At 34.0% G+C, this 23,583-nt stretch overlaps 3 protein-coding genes across 3 annotated transcripts; all 3 read left to right on the forward strand.

The window, feature by feature from the left end:
* The first annotated feature begins 318 nt into the window (after nucleotides 1-318).
* LOC122289070 (putative RING-H2 finger protein ATL21A) lies at nucleotides 319-9,829 on the forward strand. Its single transcript, XM_043095990.1, has 2 exons — nucleotides 319-1,264; nucleotides 9,226-9,829. Exons 1-2 carry the CDS (start codon nucleotides 529-531, stop codon nucleotides 9,690-9,692), a joined length of 1,203 nt encoding a protein of 400 aa, XP_042951924.1. The 5' UTR covers nucleotides 319-528; the 3' UTR covers nucleotides 9,693-9,829.
* Nucleotides 9,830-11,612: 1,783 nt separating this feature from the next.
* Nucleotides 11,613-12,578, forward strand: LOC122290361 (non-specific lipid-transfer protein-like). Its single transcript, XM_043098003.1, has 2 exons — nucleotides 11,613-12,053; nucleotides 12,383-12,578. The coding sequence occupies exons 1-2, from the start codon at nucleotides 11,701-11,703 to the stop codon at nucleotides 12,387-12,389; spliced, it is 360 nt and encodes a 119-aa protein (XP_042953937.1). The 5' UTR covers nucleotides 11,613-11,700; the 3' UTR covers nucleotides 12,390-12,578.
* Nucleotides 12,579-15,699: 3,121 nt separating this feature from the next.
* On the forward strand, nucleotides 15,700-21,377 carry LOC122290128 (mitochondrial inner membrane protein OXA1-like). The gene is made up of 10 exons (XM_043097679.1): nucleotides 15,700-15,856; nucleotides 16,427-16,912; nucleotides 17,742-17,832; nucleotides 18,221-18,268; nucleotides 18,879-18,937; nucleotides 19,378-19,453; nucleotides 19,553-19,684; nucleotides 20,002-20,109; nucleotides 20,630-20,684; nucleotides 20,908-21,377. Exons 2-10 carry the CDS (start codon nucleotides 16,437-16,439, stop codon nucleotides 21,165-21,167), a joined length of 1,305 nt encoding a protein of 434 aa, XP_042953613.1. The 5' UTR covers nucleotides 15,700-15,856; nucleotides 16,427-16,436; the 3' UTR covers nucleotides 21,168-21,377.
* Nucleotides 21,378-23,583: the final 2,206 nt, after the last annotated feature.

Raw genomic sequence — 23,583 nt, forward strand, 5'->3', positions numbered from 1 at the left:
CAGATATGATGGGTTCAGATGGGTTGCTCGGTCTAACGGACTTTTTGGACAGGCCTACACCAATTCCGATTCACAACAAGTAATATGCTATATTTTAAATAATATATATATAAGTTAATCACAATAATTGAAAATAAAATTAATATTTTTTTACTCGAATTGATTAGGATTTACTCATCGTTTAGTATTTTTCGCTTTCATACGCGTTAAATGGTCAAACTATTATATTTTTCTAAGAAGGACAAATTAGGAAGAATCCATAAAATTCAAACAAAAACTAATAAAATATTTTATATTTTCTAGTCATGATTCATGCTAATTGATGGAATGGGCAGAGATTCTCACGCTACCAATATTATACCCTCTAGTCCACTTTGGAGGCCACGTCTTCGTCGATCTTGATCGTTATTAGGATTTCAGCTGATCTACTGAAAGTATAGGCTATAGCCCTGCCTCTTGACTTTAGACTTTGGAGACTCTCCATCCCATTAATTCCCATGTAGCTTTGTTGCCTATTCCCCCACCGGAATGTTTCGGACCTTTCACTCGCGCGTACGAATGGCTGCCTTCCAAATCTTCTTCTCCATCTTCTTCTTTTTCTGCTTCTTCTTCCTTCCTCAAATAGCATCAAGTGCCACCATCTGCAAACCTTCATCTTGTGATAGCATCCAAACCCCGCCGGTGAAGTTTCCTTTCCGACTGAGAGGTTCTCAAGAGGAAGCGTGTGGCTATGATCCGGGGTTCGATCTCTCATGCAACAACCAAGACCAAACAATTCTCACTCTCCCTTCCTCCGGCGACTTCGTCGTCGCAGACATCATATACTCGATGCAGTGGCTGTATATCAGCGACCTGGAACAGTGCATTTTCAGACGGTTCTTGCACAACTTTAGTCTATCGGGCTCTCCTTTCCAGTTGGGCCCATATCCTCCTTATGATCTTCATCAGAACGCCACCTTCTACAACTGCTCGTCCAACGTGACGAATATGCACTTTGGATATAGGCCCATCGATTGCCTTGGTAGCGATGACTACAAAGTCTTGATCGCGGGTACTGGACGCGTTGATTATTCGCCGCCGCCGGCGTCGTGTCGGGCGATAGGGACCGCTATGGTTCCTTTTTTGCAAATGGATGATTCGCTGTTGATCAGGTGGGATGAGCCCAGTTGTGAAATATGTGAAGAGAGCGGCGGAGACTGTGCGCGCCTGAATGCTACGAGTCCCGAAGTCGGATGTTATAATGTCGAGAGCAACAGCCAAACTGGTACGTGGCCGTGCCATTGAGATACAGTCTTAATTGATTTTATTATTATAATTTTTTTTTTTAGTTTTTATATAAAATATAATAAATAATTTATTTATTTATTTATTTTTAAAATAATAATAATATTAAAAAATAATATTCTAACAATATTTTATTTAATTTATAACTTTAATTTAAAACCATCTCATCTCATCTCACTATCCAAACAAATTCTTTATTGTTTCAACAAAATTTATTTTTTTACAAGAAAATGGCTAAACATCATTTGAAAAATCTTATTTGTTAATATCTAGAAATAACACAATAGGTCGGAAATAGGAGAAATAATCATTTTCTGCTTGTTTTGATGGTTCAAGCCTTAATTGATGTGGTTTGGAGCCTTGGACAATAGTCTAGTACTGCTATACAGTGTTTGTGTGTACATTTATTAATAAACATAAAATAAATGTAAGGAAAATAAAGAGAAAGATACAATAGATTTACGTGATTCAGCATAATGACTACGTCCATAAGTAATTTGGAAGATAAAGAATCTACTATAATATATTTGTTTCATAGTATTTTAATTTTTTTATCTTTACTATATAATGGAGATCTATTTTGTTGTTGACGGAGTCCTTGTTGTGAACTTGATGTTGAAGCTGTAGTTTGGCCAAAAAGTTATATGGAAAAAGCCCCCATAAGGGGTCTGATCTCTTTCCTTTATCCTCCATCCTATGCCTTCTTTATATCACATTTCCTATCTTTTACATCACATCTTCTATTTTCCTTTTGACACATTTTTTTCTTCAATATTTTATCCTCTCTTTCATTCTATTTTTTCTCTCTCAATGAAATCTCCCATTTTCGACTAAGCTTAGAAATCATTATGGGCTTGGAATATTTTATCCCCTCCATTATTTATTAACCTTTTTTAACCATTATTCATCCACAATCCTCTCATCACAAAATGTCTAGTTCTACACAATTGTTGCAGGAAGGTTGAATCAGTTTATAACTACACTATTTTTTTTATCGGTACCGAATAATTTTGGGGTACACATGTCTTTGATAAAAAGTTTCTCGCAAGTGCACTTTAAGTAATTCAAAAAAAAAAATTTTAATTTGATGGAACAGATTATTTATATCTAAAAAGATTTAAACCTTAGATTTGAGTAGCATACCAAGCCCAAGCATTTACCAATTATGCCAATCCTTGAGAGTTATAAATACAGTATTTATTGTGGTTAAAAAAATAATTAAGATATAAATGAGTCGATACAGGCTTTCACATAAAGTTTAGTCTATTATTGATATATTCAATGTATTAATAAATTAGTGTTGTAAAATAACATTGTAAAATTGTATGACCACCTTGAGCTAGCCGTCAAATGCACAGTGCATAGTGCCAGCATAGTACTGCATAGTAACTGGCATAGTAAATGGCCGACATCGCACAGTGCGCATAGTGCCAGCATAGTACTGCATAGTAACTGGCATAGTAAATGGCCGACATCGCACAGTGCATAGTACCAGCATAGTACTGCATAGTAAATATGCACAGTACCAGCATAGTACTGCATAGTAACTTGCATAGTTCCCTTTGTACGCCTATATATATCGTTGAATTCTTTAAGAAATTCATAAGTTTCATAACTTCTTGAGTTCTATTTCTCTCTCTCTCTCCTTTCGATAGTTTTATAATACGTTATCAGCACGAGAGTTCTGACGATCTTGAAGCTAATAGTCCTCTACTTCAAGTAAGTCTTTCAATATATTTTTTTATAGTTTTCAAAATGAATATGAAATATTAAACATACTTATGTTCTTGATTTATATATGTAGAAAATGTCAAATCTTACAAAATTGGAATTCGTTGCTCTTGACATTTCTGGGAAAAATTATTTATCTTGGATCCTTGATGCTGAGATCCATCTGGATGCAATGAACCTGGGAGATACAATTAAAGAAGGAAATCAAGGGTCCCTGCAGGACCGTGCTAAGGCAATGATTTTCCTTCGGCACCATCTTCATGAAGAATTAAAAACTGAGTATCTAACGGTGAAAAATCCACTTATTTTGTGGAATGATTTAAGGGAGAGATATGAACACCAGAAAACTGTAATCCTCCCAAAAGCTCGTCATGATTGGATGCACCTGAGGTTGCAAGACTTCAAGAGTGTTAGTGAGTATAACTCTGCACTCTTTAAAATTAGCTCGCTATTGAAATTATGTGGTGAAAAAGTCACTGATGATGACTTGTTAGAGAAGACATATACTACTTTTCATGCCTCGAATGTGCTCCTGCAGCAGCAGTATCGAGAGCGAAAGTTCAAGAAATATTCTGAACTTATATCTTGTCTTCTATTAGCTGAGCAAAATAATGAGCTTTTATTAAGAAATCACCAGTCACGTCCTACTGGTTCTATATCATTCCCTGAAGTGAATGGTACTAGATTTACATCATTCCCAGAAGCGAATGGTGCATCTTTTCAAAGAAAAAGAGGGCGTGGACGTGGTAAGAAAAACTATAGAAGTGGAGGTCCTAGAAGTGACCACACTAAAAGGGAAAATAATAGATATACACCGTACCACCAGAAGTGGTTCAACTCAGAAAAGGGCAAAGGTCCTCAAAATAAATTTGTAAAGAAATATGAAGATGAATGCCATAGATGTGGTATGACTGGACATTGGTCTCGTACCTGTCGTACAGCTAAACACTTGGTTGACTTATACCAATCTTCCATAAAAGAAAAAACAAAGAAATTTGAAACAAATTTTGCTGAACCATCATATGCTTTAAATTCTATAGATGGAGAAGATATTACAAGTCTTGATGTTTCTGATTTCTTTGAGGATTCTAGTGGTAGAGTTGATCATGGAAGTGTTCCTTTTTAATTAATGTATTTCCTTTATATTATTGTAAAATATTTTTATTCTGTAATGTTTTTTTTTAGTAATGAAAGTTTTATATATTTTGTAGAATCATGAGTCTTATTGATGAACTTTCTATCTCCGAGATGAATAATAAAGATGTATGTCTGGCTGACAGTGCTACAACTCACACAATTCTTAAAGATAAAAAATATTTTCAAAATCTAACATTGAGTAAAGCCTATGTTCATACCATCTCCGGTTCATCGAATCTAATTGAAGGCTCCGGAAGAGCTTATATTGTGTTGCCTAATGGCACCAAATTTTGCATTGATGATGCTCTATTTTCTTCACAATCCAGAAGAAATTTATTAAGTTTTAAAGATATACGTCGTAATGGTTGTCATATTGAAACCATTAACGAAGACGATAAAGAGCATCTTCTCATTACTAAAATAATTTCGAGCCAGAAGCTCGTATTAGAAAAACTGCCTGCCCTCTCATCTGGATTGTATTATACAAAAATGAGAACAATTGAATCACATGTTGTAATGCACCAGAAGTGCATTGATCCCAAAATATTTATGACTTGGCATGATCGCCTTGGACATCCGGGATCAATAATGATGAGACGAATAATTGATAATTCGTATGGGCATCCCCTAAAGAATCAGAAGATTATTTTACCCAATGAATATCCATGCTCTGCATGTTCTCAAGGTAAATTGATTATCAAACCATCTATCTCAAAGGTTGGTTTTGAATCTCCATCGTTTTTACAAAGGATTCATGGAGATATATGTGGGCCTATTCAACCATCAAGTGGACCGTTCAGATATTTTATGGTTTTAATTGATGCATCAAGTCGATGGTCACATGTTTGTTTACTTTCCACTAGAAATGCTGCATTTGCTAAACTTCTTGCACAAATAATTAAGCTACGAGCACAATTCCCTGACTATCCAATTAAAACTATTCGATTGGATAATGCAGGAGAATTTACATCTCAAGCTTTTGATAATTATTGCATGTCAATAGGAATAGATGTTGAACATCCAGTTGCCCACACACATACTCAAAATGGTTTAGCTGAATCATTGATTAAAAGGCTTCAGCTAATCGCTAGACCTTTACTCATGAAATCAAATCTTCCTATTTCTGCTTGGGGACATGCTATAATTCATGCAGCATCATTAATTCGAGTTAGACCATCAGCATATCACAAATATTCACCATTACAGCTTGCATTTGGTCAGCAACCAAATATTTCTCATCTTCGTACTTTTGGATGTACTGTATATGTTCCAATTGCACCTCCACAACGTACAAAGATGGGCCCTCAACGTAGACTTGGGATATATGTTGGGTTTGATTCTCCATCTATTATCAGATACCTTGAGCCTCTTACAGGGGATATGTTTAAGGCACGTTTTGAGGATTGTCATTTTGACGAATCCATTTTTCCAACAATGGGTAATGAGAAGTCGGTGCCTGAAGCACGACAAACATTGTGTAATGAGAAGTCGGTGCCTGAAGCACGACAAGAAATTAATTGGGAAAATAAAAATCTTTCCCAATTTGATCCTCGTACAAAAGAATGTAATCTAGAGGTTCAAAAGATTATTCATTTGCAAAGTGTTGCAAACCAATTACCGGATGCATTTACTGACACTAAAGGTGTGGTAAAATCATATATTCCTGCTGTTAATGTTCCAGCAAGGATTGCAGTCCCTGAAGGACAAGTTGCCAAAATCGCAATAGGCGAGTCTAAGATACGCCTGAAGCGTGGACGGCCTATTGGTGCTAAGGATAAAATTCCTCGGAAGAGGAAAATACAAAATGAATTTGGTACTCCTGAAGAGTCCATACCAACACAGGCCATAAGAGTAATTGATGCTCATAAAGAGAGTAAATCTCCTGAGAAAGAACCTCCTGAAGAGGTATTTCATGAAATGTCTTCCCTTGAAGAGGGACAGGTACCTGAAAATAACGAGATCTCGATACATTTCATGAATACAGGAGAAATTTTGAATAGAAATAAAACTGTTGTCGACAACATATTCTCATATAAAATGGCTCTTGACATTACCAGAAGTAATGAAGAAATTGAGCCAAGAACTGTCGAAGAATGTCGACGTAGAGATGACTGGCCAAAATGGAAATCAGCTATTGAAGCTGAATTAAACTCGCTAGCAAAGCGAGAGGTCTTTGGACCAATTATACAAACACCAAAGGGTGTAATACCCGTTGGATATAAATGGGTATTTATACGTAAACGTAATGAAAGTAATGAAATTGTGCGATATAAAGCACGACTTGTTGCACAAGGTTTCCTGCAGAAACCGGGGATTGATTATGAGGAAACATACTCTCCTGTTATGGATGCAATCACATTCAGATATTTGATTAGTTTGGCAGTTATAAAAAGATTGGATATGCAGTTGATGGATGTGGTCACCGCATATTTATATGGATCATTAGATCATGACATATATATGAAAATCCCTGAAGGATATAAAATGCCTGAAACTTCTAATCTGAGTACATCCAGAAGTATGTATTCTATTAAGCTTCAAAGATCTTTATATGGGTTAAAACAATCCGGACGCATGTGGTATAAACGCCTTAGCGAATATCTATTGAAAGAAGGATTTGAGAATAATCCAATATGCCCATGTGTTTTTATTAAGAAATCAGATTCCGGATTTGTTATTATTGCGGTTTATGTTGATGATCTAAATCTTGTTGGAACTCCTGAAGAGATCAGAAGAACTGCTACATATTTAAAGAATGAATTTGAAATGAAAGATCTTGGCAAAACGAAATTTTGTCTCGGCCTGCAGCTCGAGCATTTGCCAAATGGAATTCTCATTCATCAATCAAATTATACAGAGAAAGTCTTGAAACACTTTTACATGGACAAAGCTCATCCCCTGAGTACTCCAATGGTTGTTCGATCACTTGATGTGCAGAAGGATCCATTTCGTCCTTGTGAAGACAATGAAGAAATTCTTGGTTCTGAAATACCTTATCTCAGTGCAATTGGAGCCCTGATGTATCTTGCAAATTGCACTCGGCCTGATATTGCATTTTCAGTTAATTTACTTGCAAGATATAGTTCCGCACCAACTCGAAGACATTGGAATGGCATTAAACATATCCTTCGATACCTTCGAGGTACGGTTGATATGGGATTATTTTATCAATATGGTTCAAGTCCACAATTAGTTGGATATGCAGATGCAGGTTATCTTTCAGATCCACACAGAGGTAGATCTCAGACTGGATATGTATTTACTTATGGAAATTCTGCTATATCATGGAGATCTGTCAAACAAACACTATCTGCTACATCTTCAAATCACTCAGAGATCATTGCAATTCATGAAACAAGTCGAGAATGCATTTGGCTAAGATCAATGATCCAACATATTCAAGAAAAGTGTGGTCTTCCAGTGATTAATGATAGTCCAACAACTTTATACGAAGATAATGCTGCTTGTATTGCACAAATTAGAGGAGGATATATCAAAGGTGATAGAACCAAACATATTTCACCTAAATTCTTTTATACTCATGAACTTCAAGAAAAAGGTGAAATTAAAGTCAAGCAGATACGATCAAGTGATAATCTGGCAGATTTATTCACAAAAGCATTACCAACTGCAACATTTAAGAAGATTGTGCAGAACATTGGAATGCGGAGACTTGAAGACCTTTTATCATGCACTTTTCAGGGGGAGTAACGTCTTGAAGACTTATGCTGATTGTACTCTTTTTCCTTCGCTAAGGTTTTATCCCACTGGGTTTTCCTTCGCAAGGTTTTAATGAGGCAATCTTAAAGCATTTTACAGTACACATGAATATTGTACTCTTTTTCCTTCGCCATTGGTTTTTCCCACAGGGTTTTTCCTTGGCAAGGTTTTAACGAGGCATATTCATTATAAGTGGTCATCCAAAGGGGGAGTGTTGTAAAATAACATTGTAAAATTGTATGACCACCTTGAGCTAGCCGTCAAATGCACAGTGCATAGTGCCAGCATAGTACTGCATAGTAACTGGCATAGTAAATGGCCGACATCGCACAGTGTGCATAGTGCCAGCATAGTACTGCATAGTAACTGGCATAGTAAATGGCCGACATCGCACAGTGCGCATAGTGCCAGCATAGTACTGCATAGTAACTGGCATAGTAAATGGCCGACATCGCACAGTGCATAGTACCAGCATAGTACTGCATAGTAAATATGCACAGTACCAGCATAGTACTGCATAGTAACTTGCATAGTTCCCTTTGTACGCCTATATATATCGTTGAATTCTTTAAGAAATTCATAAGTTTCATAACTTCTTGAGTTCTATTTCTCTCTCTCTCTCCTTTCGATAGTTTTATAATAATTAGCATATTTACAAATATTATTTTTTTTCCCATGAGAATTAGAACCTTGAGTATTTTAGACGGTAAAATATAGTTGTAAATATAATTGTGTATTAATCTGTGTATCAATTTAATGTGATTGGTTAAAAAATATATTTTATTAAAAATAATATTAATTTAAATTTTAAATATGAATAAAGTAGTATTAATATATAAATTAATATAGATTAATATGTAATTTTATTTGTATATAACAAAACTTATTTTAGACGGTAGTAGACAAGGGCCGGCAGTGGCTGTCGGTATTCTCCATGGTCGAAGCAGACGGGCAACGCAAAAAGTGACATAAAAATGGGCCGAAGGTTGACTACAAAATCTCCAACTTGAAACGTCAATGCCTTCGGGCCCCCAGGGCCCAGGAAATTTTGAAGTTTTGACTGTTGGGCAGGGGAGATTATAGGAGTTTAGAATTCAAAGTGAAGACGTAATAATGACAGCTCTTAAACATATCCCCCATAAAACAAGAACATTAACATTGGGTTAAACAAAATTTTAATATTTTTTTTTTGCTGATGTCATTTTTTTGTAGAGTAATGTTATTGGAGTCATCTTGATGTGACACTATAATAATAAAATATTATATTTATTTTTTATCCAGTTTTTTCAATGGTGATATGTTGTAGATTTAAGGATCATGTTTTGTAAATATAATGATTGTATCCTCTTGTAGGTCTTCCAAGGAGTGCAAAGTACGGGATAGCCGTGGGTGTTGGAGTGCCCGGAGCATTGTGTGTGATTGGGCTCCTGGGTTACCTATTTGGGCTTGTGAGGGCACATACTCGAAGTAGACGCCCCTCTAACACAGAAAGTTCCACCTCAATGATTCCGCAACGAATCGTTTTTGCAACCGGACTTGATGGGCCCACAATAGAATCATATCCCAAGACTTTGCTCGGTGAGAGCCGGCGATTACCAAAGCCCAATGACAACACTTGCCCCATATGCTTGTCGGAGTACCTGCCCAAGGAAGAGCTAAGAACTATACCGGAGTGCAATCACTATTTCCATGTTAATTGCATAGATGCTTGGCTGAAAATGAACGCAACCTGCCCTATATGCCGGAAGTCGCCCGATGGGTCCGCTCTAACTACCCCTTGGTCGACATCTTCGTCCTCGTCGTCTTTATTAGAAGTATGAAACCGTTTATCACGTTCTCATTGTATAATGTATATAATGTGTTTTGAGTTAAGTAGAGGGATTGAGTACTGATTTGGTTGAGTTATAAAAAGGTGGTTGTTTACATTTGTTTGATGAATATATATAGAGTTTTGCTACATACAAGTATAGTTACACACTAATCTGTGTATCAATACTAATTTATTCATACTTAAAATTTAAATTAATACTGTTTTCAATAAAATCTATTTTTTGACCAATCGCATCACATTGGTGCACAAATTAGTGTACAATTGTACTTGTAACTATATTTTTCCATATATATATGTCGGTTTTTGTACGACAAATAAGCTATAGGAGACATGGCATCGATCGTTTAAATAATTAGAATCATGGACTTTTGATCGAGTCCAATTTGGGTGTGTTGAAGTAGCTAGAATTCTTGTCTTATGAATTAATCTTGTTTGTTTTCACAAATGAGAGAAGATGAGATGGGTTGAGATTAATTAAGATTAAAGTTAAAAAAGTTAAATAAAATATTGTTATATTTTTTTAATAGTATTTTTTTTTTAATTTAAAAAAATTAAATTGTTTATTTTATTTTGTATAGAAATTTAAAAAAATTATAATGATAAAATAAGTTAAGATTAAATGAGTTAAAATGGTCTGTGAAAACAAACCGAACATACTTAGTTCCTATTACTACACAAGGCTAACATTCATTGCAACTTTTTTAAAAATATAATATAAATAAATATTTTACGTATTGAACTTATTTATTAAGGAGGTATACCCTGTCTCATACGTGAGAAGAAGTATTAAAAATATAATATAAATAATTAATTTCCCTTTTGTTAATCCTCAGAGTAAACATAGTGGCTCACTTTTTCTTTGTTACATAAAGCTCCAACTCCATGTGATGAAAAGCTAGAAAAAAATAATAATAAATCAAAATCAATTTTTTTTTTTTGAGCTAGCTATAATATATTTTAATATAAAGGCCCTTAAACATTTAAACATTTTTTTAATCTTTTTATTTTTTTGGGAAAATCTGGCCGGTTTACTTGCCGAATATTTCGATATATACGAGAAGGACGGGGAAACACCAAGATGCATTGACAAGAGATCCAGAATGCAACCACTTCTTCCATGCATGCATGCTGGACTCAATAGTCAATTGGCCTCGCATGGATTGAACGCCATGTGTCCTCTATGTTTTATCATGGCGTTCAAGTATGATCGGCCAACATCGTCAATAATTTTCTATCCTTTTTCAAGTATGAAAAATTATATTCTCAAATTAGTATAGGGCACCAATAGTAAAGTATTTAATTTTGAAAATAAATTTTAAATTTTATAAATCAAATATCACTATTTAATTAATGTGAATAATGTTATCTAAATATCAGTTGATAATAAAATAATAAAGTTTTATTATATACAAACAAAGTCTCGTATTAATATGTATTTTAATATTGATTTTTTTATATTTAAAATTTAAATTAGTACTGTTTTTAATTAAATCAATTTTTTAACCAATCACATTCGATTGGTACATATATTAGTATATAATTATGCTTGCAATTAGATTTTTTAAAAATAATAACTCATAAAGTATACGCAATAGCTAACAAATAATTGACTAATTAGGATTTATTTTTTCTATTTTTACTATCCTTTAAGGTTAAAAAAAATAGATATATTTTTCTTATTGTTTTTATTTTTTGAAGAAAGTAGGTACACGAGCATGAACTTTTGAAGCTCATAAAAATTATTATAAATAGGTATAAAGCATGCGTGATCCGGCCATTGACAGTAACAAACCCATGTCATGAAAATCATGATCTTTCGGCGACGGAAATCCTTACTCTGTGGACAACAAAAAGATCGATGCATGCAAATTAACTAGCTAGAATATGTACGCCTATATAAATCATTTATCCCTTCACAACATTCATCAAAATTACCAAAGCAACTTGGTTCAAAATATTCCCACCTATAACATTTTAAAAGTCCAGTCCAAACGGCCATGAGTCATCATCAGCTAGCTTGCTTCCTAGCCATTGTTCTCTTACTGGTTTCAGGGTCAGCCATGGCTGCACCCTCATGCCAGAACATTCTACGTGAAATGCGCCCTTGCGTTCCTTACCTAAGGAGAAATCATCATCAGCCATCCCATGGTTGCTGTAATGGTGTCAGGTACGTCGGCAGGTATTTCAACAGCAACCGAGATCGGAGGGCTGCATGTGAGTGCTTCACGACCGCATCAGCATTGTCATTATTCGGGCGGGTCCAGACTTCAGTCGTCACTTCTCTACACGGGAGATGTCACGTGTCCATTAGAATGCCGCACGTCTCTCGTGGCCACCTTGAATGTTCCAGGTAATTCTTTAGAGTTTATGATATATACATACATAAAATATTAAAGAGAGGCGATGAATGATACCATTAAAACAAATTTACAAAATGACATGAGTTCATATGATTTATATTTTTATAATAAATATAATTTTATAATTTAACATATCACGCTGATCATGTTATTCTGTAAGATTTCATGGTAAAAATATATTTTAATATTAAATTTTATTTTTTTATAAATTGGTGTGTAAATATATTATTTATTATAAAACCCATTGCAATAATTTAAATGCCAATATTGCTGTTTAAAGATGAGGAAAATAAGTTCATATTTGACATCTGATATGCAGGTTTTGACGAGAGGAGACGAGAAGTTCGGCCATTGAATAAACTGATCTGGCTCGAGTTCAGCAAGATGGACATCTATGTTTCTGTTCTTAAAATAAGATAAAGAGTGTGAAATGTAAAAGCGACGCCGTTATGTTATGTTATATATATGTTATGTACGAATCAAGGATTTGGTTGAATAATATTGACTGCATGCAACTTGCTGTCCAGTACTCCTTATTTTGCTTTCCCATATTTGCCAAATGCGACCCTTATCATCTAAAATCAACAATTGTTCTTTCGGAATTTGAATATATGAGAAATAATATTAATAGTTCAAGAGTATATTGTAAGCGCCAAGCTTTTTTTAAATGGATAAATTTCTATATCACATGAAAAATTATTTTTTTAATAGTAAATTTTATTTTTTAAAAGGAGTGTGCAGACTTATACACTTTAAGACTGTATCTAGTATTACTTCACTTTAAGTAATGCTAGATATAGTTTTAAGATATGCAACCCACACATTTCATTTAAAAAAATGAGGTCCATCATTAAAAAATAATTTTTTCTTGTGGATCTTATATTTATAAACTTTTTTTAAATAGAGTGCGTGAAGATCGCACATTCTAATATTGTAAATATCATTTATCTTTGATTTTATATATAGATACTAGATGATTTTTCATTCAAAAGTGAAAAATAAACAACGAAAGAAATTTACTTTAAATTTTAATTACTATTTTCAAACTAAATGGTTGAGATATATTTAATTTGTAAGACCCATCAATATGACATGATTTAATTTGTAAAATAAATTTTAATTTTATCAATATAATTTTAACACATCAATATTGTAAATGGTGTATCATATACACTAACTTATAAATAAAATATAAATTACTGCTGTTGCCCAGATGACTAATACAAGAGGGGGGTGAATTAAGTTATATTTAAAAAAAATAACAATTATAAATTAAATACACAATATAAAATATAAACAAAATGCGAAACAGTAATAAATATAAAGAATAAGGGTAAGAGAGAAGCAAACTCAGTATGTTAACGAAGTTCGGCCCCACTACCTACGTCCTCGCCTCAAGCTACCCCTTGAGGATCCCCAAATTCACTATTCAACCTCATTCAGGTGGAGATAGAAACCTATTACACCTTTGAACAATACCGCTACAAAGGATTTGTGTAGAACACCCTCTACACTTGCAATCACCTTACACGTAGTGATTCAACTATTCCCCGTGTAGAACACTTTCTACACGCACAAGGGTTATACACACTCTTTTTCTGATATAAGAGCTGATAGTGGGTAGGTTATCAGAAAACACTACTCAATGAGTGAAATAAGAACAATACAACGCAAACTATATCTCTCAAAATGAATAAGGATTAAAACTCAATGCTTAGAGAAGAGAGAATGAAAGTTTTGAATGAATGTTGTATATTCTGGATGTTGTGAATGTGAAGCTCTCAAATGATCTATTTATAGGCATATGAGACTTTATATTCAAATTTAAAAAGATTCACATGTCAAAGACAACATCATTCACTTTTTCAAAAAAATCAAACCCAATCTTTTATTTTTGACATATGACAAAAGGAACACATTTTACTTTTCAAAAAATTCAAACCTAATCTTTTACTTTTTGCATATGACAAAAGGAGCACACTTTCCTTTTCAAAAAATTTAAACTTAATCTTTTACTTTTTATATATGACAAAATGAGCACACTTTACTTTTCAAATTTCTCAAACAAAATCATCTACCTTTTGTATAAGTCTAAAAAAACATCAATCATTTTTGAAAATATTCAAATAAAACATGTACATGTGAAAGATGACAATCAATCATCTTTAATATTTTCAAAGTTCAACCATTTAATCAAGGCATGCACATGTAAAAGATGACAATCAATCATCTTTCAAAATTTTTAAACTTAATTTTCAAAAAAATTCATGCACATGTGGAAAATGTATTTTAATACTTTATGATAAAATATTAATTTTGAGCATTAATCCTAATTTTGAATTTTAAGAGATTTACAACATTACTCTATGACTTTAATGTAAACTTGTTTCCTTCTTGCTTATGCTTGGTTCTTTGATGTGCTTGACTCTATTATGTGGATAACTTGAGCTTGAAACTCCTTTATTCTTTAAATTTATTTGTTATCATCAAAATCCATGTGTAGATTTATAATCACATGAAACTTGAAACTTTGGGTTCAACAACTGCTACATCTATAAATAAATTATATAAAAATAATTTCATAAATTAATATGACTTCATCTAATCTATTGATCTACTATATAATAAAAATAACTTTACAATCTGATGAACCACATCAAACTATCAGTTTGTGAAATTATTTTTGTGTAATCACTTTGTGACTAGAGTATTTTCTAAAATATAAATAGAATTGTCATAGATATAAATATGTTTTATAAAAATAAATTCATAAATTGACATAATTTTATGTGATATTTTAAATTTATTTTATAATATAAATAAATTTATAATATAATATACCAAAATAAGTCAAATTAATTTATAAATTTATTTTTATATAATTATATTATTTAAAGTATGGGTGTCAATTTGTTACACGACCTGTTAACGTAACATGAACACAACACGATAATAGCAGGTTAAGATTTAGTCTTAACGTGTTCGGGTCAAAACGGGTTGACCCATTAAGACATGATTACTTAATGGGTTGATAACGGGTCAACCCATTTTGACACGTTAAGAAAGTTAAAATTACAATTATACCTCAAAATAAAATTGTTAGAATTTCAATTTCGATATTTTTATTGTTTGGATTGTAATTTTGGACTTTTAGTTAGTTTTATAATTTTTATAAATATTGTAATTTTAATATTTATATAAAATTATGCTAAATTTAATTATGTCAAACGAGTTAATTTTAGGCATATTCAATCCATTTACATAAACAATTTAAAACGGGTCGTATTGTATTGTATTATGTTAATATATTTCGTAATATTTATTAATGGATTAAAATAAGTTGACACGACACGACCCGTTATATTAATAAATCGTATTAAAATTTAAAATTTTGACACGATGAAATTAACAAATCAAATTATAATTAATTTATTTAATATAATATACATATTTGATGTAATACGAACACGACCCTTAGTCTAAAGTCTTTCTCACACGTAAAACTTACTACAAATTATAGACAGCTATCTTGCGACTTGCTGGTCGAGTATTGGTTAGGGATGGTGCGGACGTGTCAACTACTATTAGGCTTGGAGCGTAGACTAGACCGTGCTGGAGCGGTCTGGAATGAAATGGGCCGATCTGGACTCGGGTTGACGGATCAGGGTAAATAGTAAATACGATCAGGTCCAAATTCCTTGTGGCAACTCTTTTCCGAAACTCTTCTGGGGATCTTGGACGGTGTCCCTAAACTCTCTTAGCTTCCTCTTCTGCCGGAGGTGGTTTCGTGAAGGTGAGCTCTCCTCCAAATCTTCCAATCTGCAATAGTCTCTGCTCTTGAATTGCAGATTCGAACTCAACGATTCAGTATTTGATTCGTATTTCAAAGCATGTATTTGGCTTAGAATAGATATTGGATCGTTACTGTGACTAGGATTATGAACGAGTTTAGTGGCTTTGAATTGATTTCACGTTTTTTTTTTTTTTGGGTGGTAACCTTTGTAGACTATCGTGGTATTTAGTTTGTAGGTTAAATTTTAGCTATGCTGACCAGTCGACGCTGTTAAGGTTTTGCTAGGGTTTATGAATTTTGATCCGTCTTCTCGTTTTAATATTCTAATATCGTTGTTAGACATTCTTCCCTGCCTTATTAAAAACCAAATATTTTTAGTGTTGACGTTTTGCCGGGGGTTTAAAGTATTTTGATCTGTCCCCGTCCAATCTTTGTAGACTTATTCTCTCGAGCTTAACAGCCGGATACAATGTAATTTGTCATGCGTTCTTTAATGTTTTATCAAATTGAGTGTATTTCCTTTTCCTCCCATGATATTCTCAGACGATTAGTATTGACATTTACTTTCAGAATATCACCAATGGCTTATATGCGTAGTCTCTCTACAAGAGCGACACTTATTGCACGAAGATGCCAGCCATCTTTTTGTTATGTTTTCCATGATGACGATCGAAAACAATGCAAGATTGACGATGATTTTTCTTACCAAAGACCTGATAATGTTTCCCCGAGGAGGTCATTTGGAAGTAGCAGCTTCAACAAGTCAGGTGGTTTAGGTGGCTTTCTCCCAGATAGAGGATGCTCCCACATGTTTCTTCAGCCGAGCTTCGGCCCCTCATTTTGCAGGTATATGTCAACTACAGTTGGTGATGGGTCAGGGAAAATTGAAATAATGAGTGATGTCGCTGGGGTTTTCACGGATACAACTGTACAAGCTGTGGCTTCCCAGGTCCCAGCAGTGAACGAAGTTGCCATTGCTGCTGCTGATTCTTTCTTGCCTGTCCAGGCCCTGCAGCATTTTATAGATGGTTTACATTCATTTACCGGCTTGAACTGGTGAGAACCCATTGTAATTTTCTGTTCTTTTCTTTTCTATTTTCTTGTTTTGAATTTTAGAATGACATATTTTATAGCACTATGGTGACCGCTAGTGGATGCTTAGATATCAGATATTGTGGAACTTTGTTTGCTCTTAAGAAAATACTTCAAGAATTATCACCGATAAAAAAATGCTTCAAGAATTATTGACTGTTAAAAAAGAAGTGATGCACAGAGAACCAGAAATGAATGAATCACTATGAAATACCATAAATTCTGACATATGAATACAGAAATTTTTACCTATCAATTCTTTAGTTTCAAGACTCCAAATTTAGTAAGGTGCATGCAAGGAGATGGTGGGTGAGCTTAGAACCATATCGCCAAAAAAATCTATGCCTGGATATCAACTCAAAGTAGTCCGGGATTTCTTAAAAAAGCTCTTTAAGTCCAGGATGTTGAAATGGAATGTAACATTTCCTTTCTTTTTTCTTGTTTGGTGCTTTCTCCTGTGTACACTAGGTGTGCTAGGGTTGCACTCATTTGTGCTTTATGATGAAATTGACTTATCCACAAAATTCCTCGGAGATTTCTGGAACCAATCTCCGAAGTGGCATCTTTTATGGTTGACATTAATATTGTCACAGAAGTTTACTGTTCCAATACTAGGTTTTTTGTTACTGCAAATAACTTATTACCTTTATATGTTTAGAGGAAAATGGATGAATGATGCGCTTTCTCGCCCATTTTTTTTAGTTTACACCAAGTTCAAAGTTGAGGCCATTCGATGTTACAAATGGAAGCACTTTTTACTATATTTTATCATTTTTTTTTTACCTTCTTTCAGGTGGGCTTGCATAGCTTTGACAACTCTTTTGATTCGAGGAGCGACACTTCCACTTTTGATAAATCAACTAAAAGCTACTGCAAAACTCACTGTATGTGGCAATTTGTTAGTGACTGCAACTTGATTTTTCTAATTGATTTATATCATTGTTTTATGTGCTTGTTGACGATCTTATGCACTCGTACCTATTCACTGATTAAGAAATTTTCTGTTGATGTATAAATAGTCTTTGCTAACTCTTACGGGCAGTGCCATTACACATTCATTGCTGACTTATCACTTCCACAAAGTACTTTCTTCATATCTTTTCGTATTGTTTGTGGAGAATCTATCGTCTGTGCCACAAAATTACATTAATCTATACTGTAATTGTTTTCTTTTATTGAGCAGCAAATTTTTGTCACAGACTCACATAGCATACATCTGTTTATTTTTATCTAGCGGTAATGCATCCTTTATGATTCGTGTACGTTCTGCAGCTATTAAGGCCACGCATGGAGGAATTAAAGCAGCAGATGCAGGATAAGGTATTCTGTGTGATTATTATTTGTGTCATGGTATCACTTTGTAAATCCCTGAGCACCTGCAGTAGTTCTGTTGGTACAAATTACCCACGAGTCTAGTGTTACTTACCTAGGACAAGGTGCATGTTATTGCTCATTAACCAGATTTTTATATTTCACTAGTAAGTTGTTGAAGGATCAACTTGCTAGCACGTGCTTAGGATCCACGAATATCATGAACAGTTAGCTCAGGTTTCATATTAGGTAAAGCTACCAAGGATGTAGAATGCTACTTGAAATCAGCTTCTCATTTGTCACCCACCTTAGGTAGCAGACTCCACACTTGAATATATCTATAAAGTGCTTGAAAAGTCATTTAATTCTGGGTTTATCTGTGTTCCAAGAAATATTTAGTTATGTTCTTGAAATAGTGAAGGTCCGTCAAGATCTCCTTGTGCCGATAAATACTCACTTTGTGATATACCTATATCTACTGTGGATGTGAATGCATTACAAAGGTAGATACTTATTAAAATGACAGGTCCTATCGATCTCAAAAAAAAAGAAAAAAAAGAAAAAAAAAAAAAAAAAGGAAGACTTGTCCTAGCATGTGAACACTTATCTTTCTTTTCAGGGTATGGAGCCCATGGCTGTGGCTGAAGGTCAACAACAAATGCAGAAGCTTTTTAAGGAGTAAACTACTTTTCCATGACCTCTAAGAGAAAAGTTGTTGCATTCATAGTTTTGTAACTTTTTTTTTTTAATTTAATCCCACAAAAATTTGTGTTGCTGATAGAGATTAATAGTTGACGTGAAAATAAAGCATGAATGATCCCCATATGCTGTAATTGTCATATCAATTGCTTTGCAGTGTGTAGTGCAATCTCCTTGTTTAATCTGTCTTAAGGGAATTGTTTGGTGGTTTCAAGGCCATCAAGAACTATTGATTATGCTATTTTGTGTTAATACAAAAGTGCATTTTGTTTATAGACTCAAATATGAAACCTTTTGTGCCAAAGTCTCTTTTGAAATACAAGCTTGTATCTTTCTGCTAACCTTGAGTAATCGACTCCCCAATGTGACATCAGTTTTCCTGACATCTTCATCCTGCCATTGTGATTTGGGCTCTGCAGATACGGTGTTAGCCCATTTACTCCCTTGAAGGGACTCTTTATACAAGGTCCTGTGTTCTTTGGTTTTTTTCTTGCGGTAAGATCATTTTCTTTGTTCACACTATCCTTCTTATGCTAATTGTTTGGTTTTATATTTTGTCTCTAGATATGTCCCTGATTACATTTTCTTTGGCAGATTTCAAATATGGCAGAAAAAGTTCCATCATTCAAAGGTGGCGGAGCCTACTGGTTTGTTGATCTCACAACTCCAGATACTTTATACATTTTGCCCGTTTTGACAGCACTGACATTCTTAGTAACCGTGGAGGTAGGTACCTGTTTTATGTTTTAATTTATTTAATCTTTTTTTACTTTCTGTTTAGATAGGGACCATGATGAATTTGACTTGAGTATTAATGGAACACTATTGTTATGTTTCCCTTCGTATCATTAGGTTGAATGAAGTCCCCTTTATTCTAAGTTGCCTACCTAATTGCTTCACTTTTAACTTGTTGAGTTTGTATCATTATTCTTGTTCTACCTTTTCGTTTGCAGTTTTTTTTTTCTCCTTTTCTCCATTTTTTTTTCTAGGGGGAGGGATTCCTGAACTAATTTGAAATTTAACTCATTTTGTGTTTTCCTCAGTGCAACATGCAAGACGGTTTGCAAGGAAATCCTGTTGGCCGCACCATGAAAAATGTTTCGAGGGGCCTTGCTGTTTTTACAGTTCCATTGACCATGAGTTTTCCGAAGGTAATACAACATCATTTAATTGCTTTGGAGACATTGTAGTAAAGCACTTTTTCTGTGAATGCTGCCACATGCACGGAGTGAATCACGGAATGGTGCACGGATACGTGCAATAACTGTTACTGTTCACGCTACAGTATCATGAATAGTAAAAACTTTGCACATACCTATGCACCATTCAATGATTCATCCTGTACACGCATCATTTCCCTGTTTTTGTTCACTTCTAACAGAAGCACGGATGTTGCAATCAATGATCGCCCTATAATGGTTGCACCCATAAAATTGGGTGTGTAATTTACTGTTAATGGAGTCATAAGCGACTACAAGAAGTGTCAGTTTACTTTATTAATTTTTCGGTGTTTGTGGTGTCATCTAAATGGTAATAGATAGAGAGTGGTAAGTTTTGATGTATTGTCCCTTTCTCTTGCTTTGATGGTTGTTTCACTTTTTAATGACATGGGAGGATATTTACCATATGGCTTGAAGTCGAGCTGATGATACTTGTTTTTATACACTGCAGGCTATATTTTGTTACTGGGTTACATCCAATTTGTTTTCACTCACGTATGGACTGGGTGAGTCTTTTAGTTTCTAATTTAAGTTCAACTTCATTTTTACCTTTTCCATCTAGGAAAGTGCAAAGCTTCTTCAGCGTTATGCACGTTTAGTTATGCAGGAATATGCATTGATTTCAGGTCTAGAAGTCTGGCAGTTGAATAAAGAACTTTGATATTGATTTTATGAAATTTTCTGTTCACTTTTCTTAAATGAAGTGGCTGTGTTTTTTGAACTTTTCAGTACTTAAATCTCCTGGGGTAAAGAAGTTCTTAGGTATTCCTGAAATACCTTTGGCGCAGCCGACTACTGCCCCTCAACCTGCCTTCTCTGCGTTTTCAGCTCTGCAACGTTCTACAGTTGTCAAACAGGAACCTACCGCCATGCTTCCTGAGTCAGTGAAGCGTTCAGATCAAACAACTTCTTCATCTTCAGTTATCAGTCAAAGGCTTAGAAGTTTAGAGAAACAAGTAAAGGGGAGAAAGAAAAACAAAAAGAGGTAAGGAAAAAATATCCATAATCAGAATTCAAACCAAGATATAACTAACGAGAGTTGACTGCTGTTAAAACCGGTGTAATATTCTTTAAAATGGTTACTCTATATTTATTGTTTTTTGGATAAAGGGTTAACGGAGGTGGAGCCCTATTGAATAAGATAGATTGCAGCTTGAGTTTTTGTAAATTTTGTTAAATCAGTTGGAAATTTTGTTCTAGGATCTGTGTTTTCGGTTGATGGCAGTGTTTGTTATCTGCATGGGTTCAGGATTCCTTACTGAATTCACATTGTTTTATTTTATTTTTAAATAGATAAATACCTCACTTGTGGTGGAAGAAAATCATGGTAACAAGTTTCCCTTAAGGGTTACATCTCAACCGAAATTATGAAGATCTGGTAGGCCTATTTTGTCTAGTTTGGTTACCCCTCGCTCTTTCCGTGGGAGTTCCTATTGTTAAGTACAACATAAACATCGAGATATATCTATTATCATGTAAAACGCTGTCCTAGATTTAAACCTGAGTCCCACTTAGCCATCCATTGTAAATTAGATATAACTTGAGTGGCTTCTTTTTCAGTTTCAACCGAAGGTAGAAGAAAAACAAAATCCTCAAGGATGTCTTGAGAAACTCCTCGACCATGGCCAACACTGTTACAGACTAATATTTGAGTTTTTTTGTTTTTTGTTTTTTTTTGGCACCAAAGAACTAAAATTAGAAGCAGATTTTGTTTCTGCAATTCCAAAAGCAGCCCAAAATCTTACTGAGCTGACAAAAATGAGTTCAGTCTCGACCTTCTGATTAGATTGTGCTGCCTTGGCCACCCGCATATACATTTGACTTCTTAGTAATGGCCACCCGCGTATAAAAGATGAGTAATGATTTTTTTGGCTATTTTCCGTGTTTTGTGCAATTAAAAGTCTGTCTTTTACCCCCATCTTCAAGATCTGTAAAATTTCTTTTAGAATTTTTGTCGAAATAGGGATAGACATGTTGAATGGCGTTGTTGTATAAAGTATCTCTGGTTTTGTTGCTGATTCAGAGAATCAGAGCTGTGAGGCTACTTGGACGACCGTGGCCACTTTGCAACGCCAGACAAATTTTCAGCTTTGGTTCTGTCAGGCTTGAAGATCCGATGCTTGCACATTCATCTTTGTATCTTCCCCTCACAAAAAATTAACTCTCTGTTTCTAACGCCCATATCCAATATTATTTGCCAACCAAGAAAAAAAAACGTGATTTCTCGTACATTTTTTCAGGAATTAGAAGCACAGACCTATCCTATAATAACCACCACCACCAGCTAAAATGGTTTCTTATGTGGTGCCAATTAATTTCTTAACAGAACTGCAAAGCAAATCCAAATGAATGGTCATTAAAAAGGGTGGCCCAAAATTGACGAAAACTCGGGTGGATTTACATGATTTGGGGGTTTTGGCAGACCTATCTTTGCCAACTACTCGTAAAGAAAATTTAATACATACTAGATAACGTACAAACAAGCTCCATTATGGTGTACTTATTTTATTAAGAGGAATAATGCTAGGGATCCCCGCTTGGGACCTTGTTAGGAGGTACCACTCTTAGTATTAATTTTTCTTTAATGATTAAAAAAAATTATTTGATATTATTATTATTTTTTTATTTTTTAAAATATTTAAAATTGTTAAAAAATAATGTAAAAAAAATAACAATAATCTTAGCGGTAGCCCCAACGGCACCGCTTTAGGAGGGCCAATTTTCCTGAATTTAAGGTCTCCTCGCCGGTGGGAAATTACAATAGTGATGCTACTTACTTTTAAAACTATCAATTAGGATTAGACAATAAAATATTGTTTTTCAGTTTAGATAAATTATATTTAAAGTTTTAGAATACGCGTATCTCTTGCACGTATTTTAAAAAAATTATAAAAATTTAAGATTGAATGTAAAAGTTATTTTTTTTTAAAAGTAGACCTCGCAGTTTTTAAAATGGAGTGTGTGGAGGCGAAATTTACCCTCGAATTGTATCTAATTTTACAGAAATAATATTTATCGTTTTAGATTGTACAAGCTATGTGTATTTATTTTTAAAATTATGAGTAAATCTGTGATTGATATAAAAAAATATTTCTAAAAAAATACACAATATTTGCATGTATTAAAATTGTAGTCAACATTATTCTAATTTTAAATAATTGAACTTTAATTTTACTCGGAAATTACAACGATGTCCAAACATTGTTGTTTGCTTCTTCAATAGGACAGACAGGCTAAGATATGGAATCTAAAATCATAATTGTTTGTTAGTTAGGTTAAGATTTCCACTTTTACAATTGTGAGATCCACGTTAAGTCATTAACGCAATAACCAAAAAATAAATAAAAACGAAATAATTGGGGAAGGTCAGAGATTTGCATGTTGTCATTTCTTTCAAGCTTATTT

Source organism: Carya illinoinensis, chromosome 12 (genome assembly GCF_018687715.1).
Source record: "Carya illinoinensis cultivar Pawnee chromosome 12, C.illinoinensisPawnee_v1, whole genome shotgun sequence".
Taxonomy (NCBI): domain Eukaryota; kingdom Viridiplantae; phylum Streptophyta; class Magnoliopsida; order Fagales; family Juglandaceae; genus Carya; species Carya illinoinensis.

Excerpts from the sequence above, each read along its gene's own strand:
- LOC122289070 (XM_043095990.1), top strand. The coding sequence starts at position 529 with ATGTTTCGGACCTTTCACTCGCGCGTACGAATGGCTGCCTTCCAAATC. Across the intron at positions 1,265-9,225 it reads CGAGAGCAACAGCCAAACTG|GTCTTCCAAGGAGTGCAAAG; the intron begins GTACGTGGCCGT and ends ATCCTCTTGTAG.
- LOC122290128 (XM_043097679.1), top strand. The coding sequence starts at position 16,437 with ATGGCTTATATGCGTAGTCTCTCTACAAGAGCGACACTTATTGCACGA. Across the intron at positions 17,833-18,220 it reads AAGCTACTGCAAAACTCACT|CTATTAAGGCCACGCATGGA; the intron begins GTATGTGGCAAT and ends TACGTTCTGCAG. Across the intron at positions 18,269-18,878 it reads AGCAGCAGATGCAGGATAAG|GGTATGGAGCCCATGGCTGT; the intron begins GTATTCTGTGTG and ends CTTTCTTTTCAG.
- LOC122290361 (XM_043098003.1), top strand. The coding sequence starts at position 11,701 with ATGAGTCATCATCAGCTAGCTTGCTTCCTAGCCATTGTTCTCTTACTG.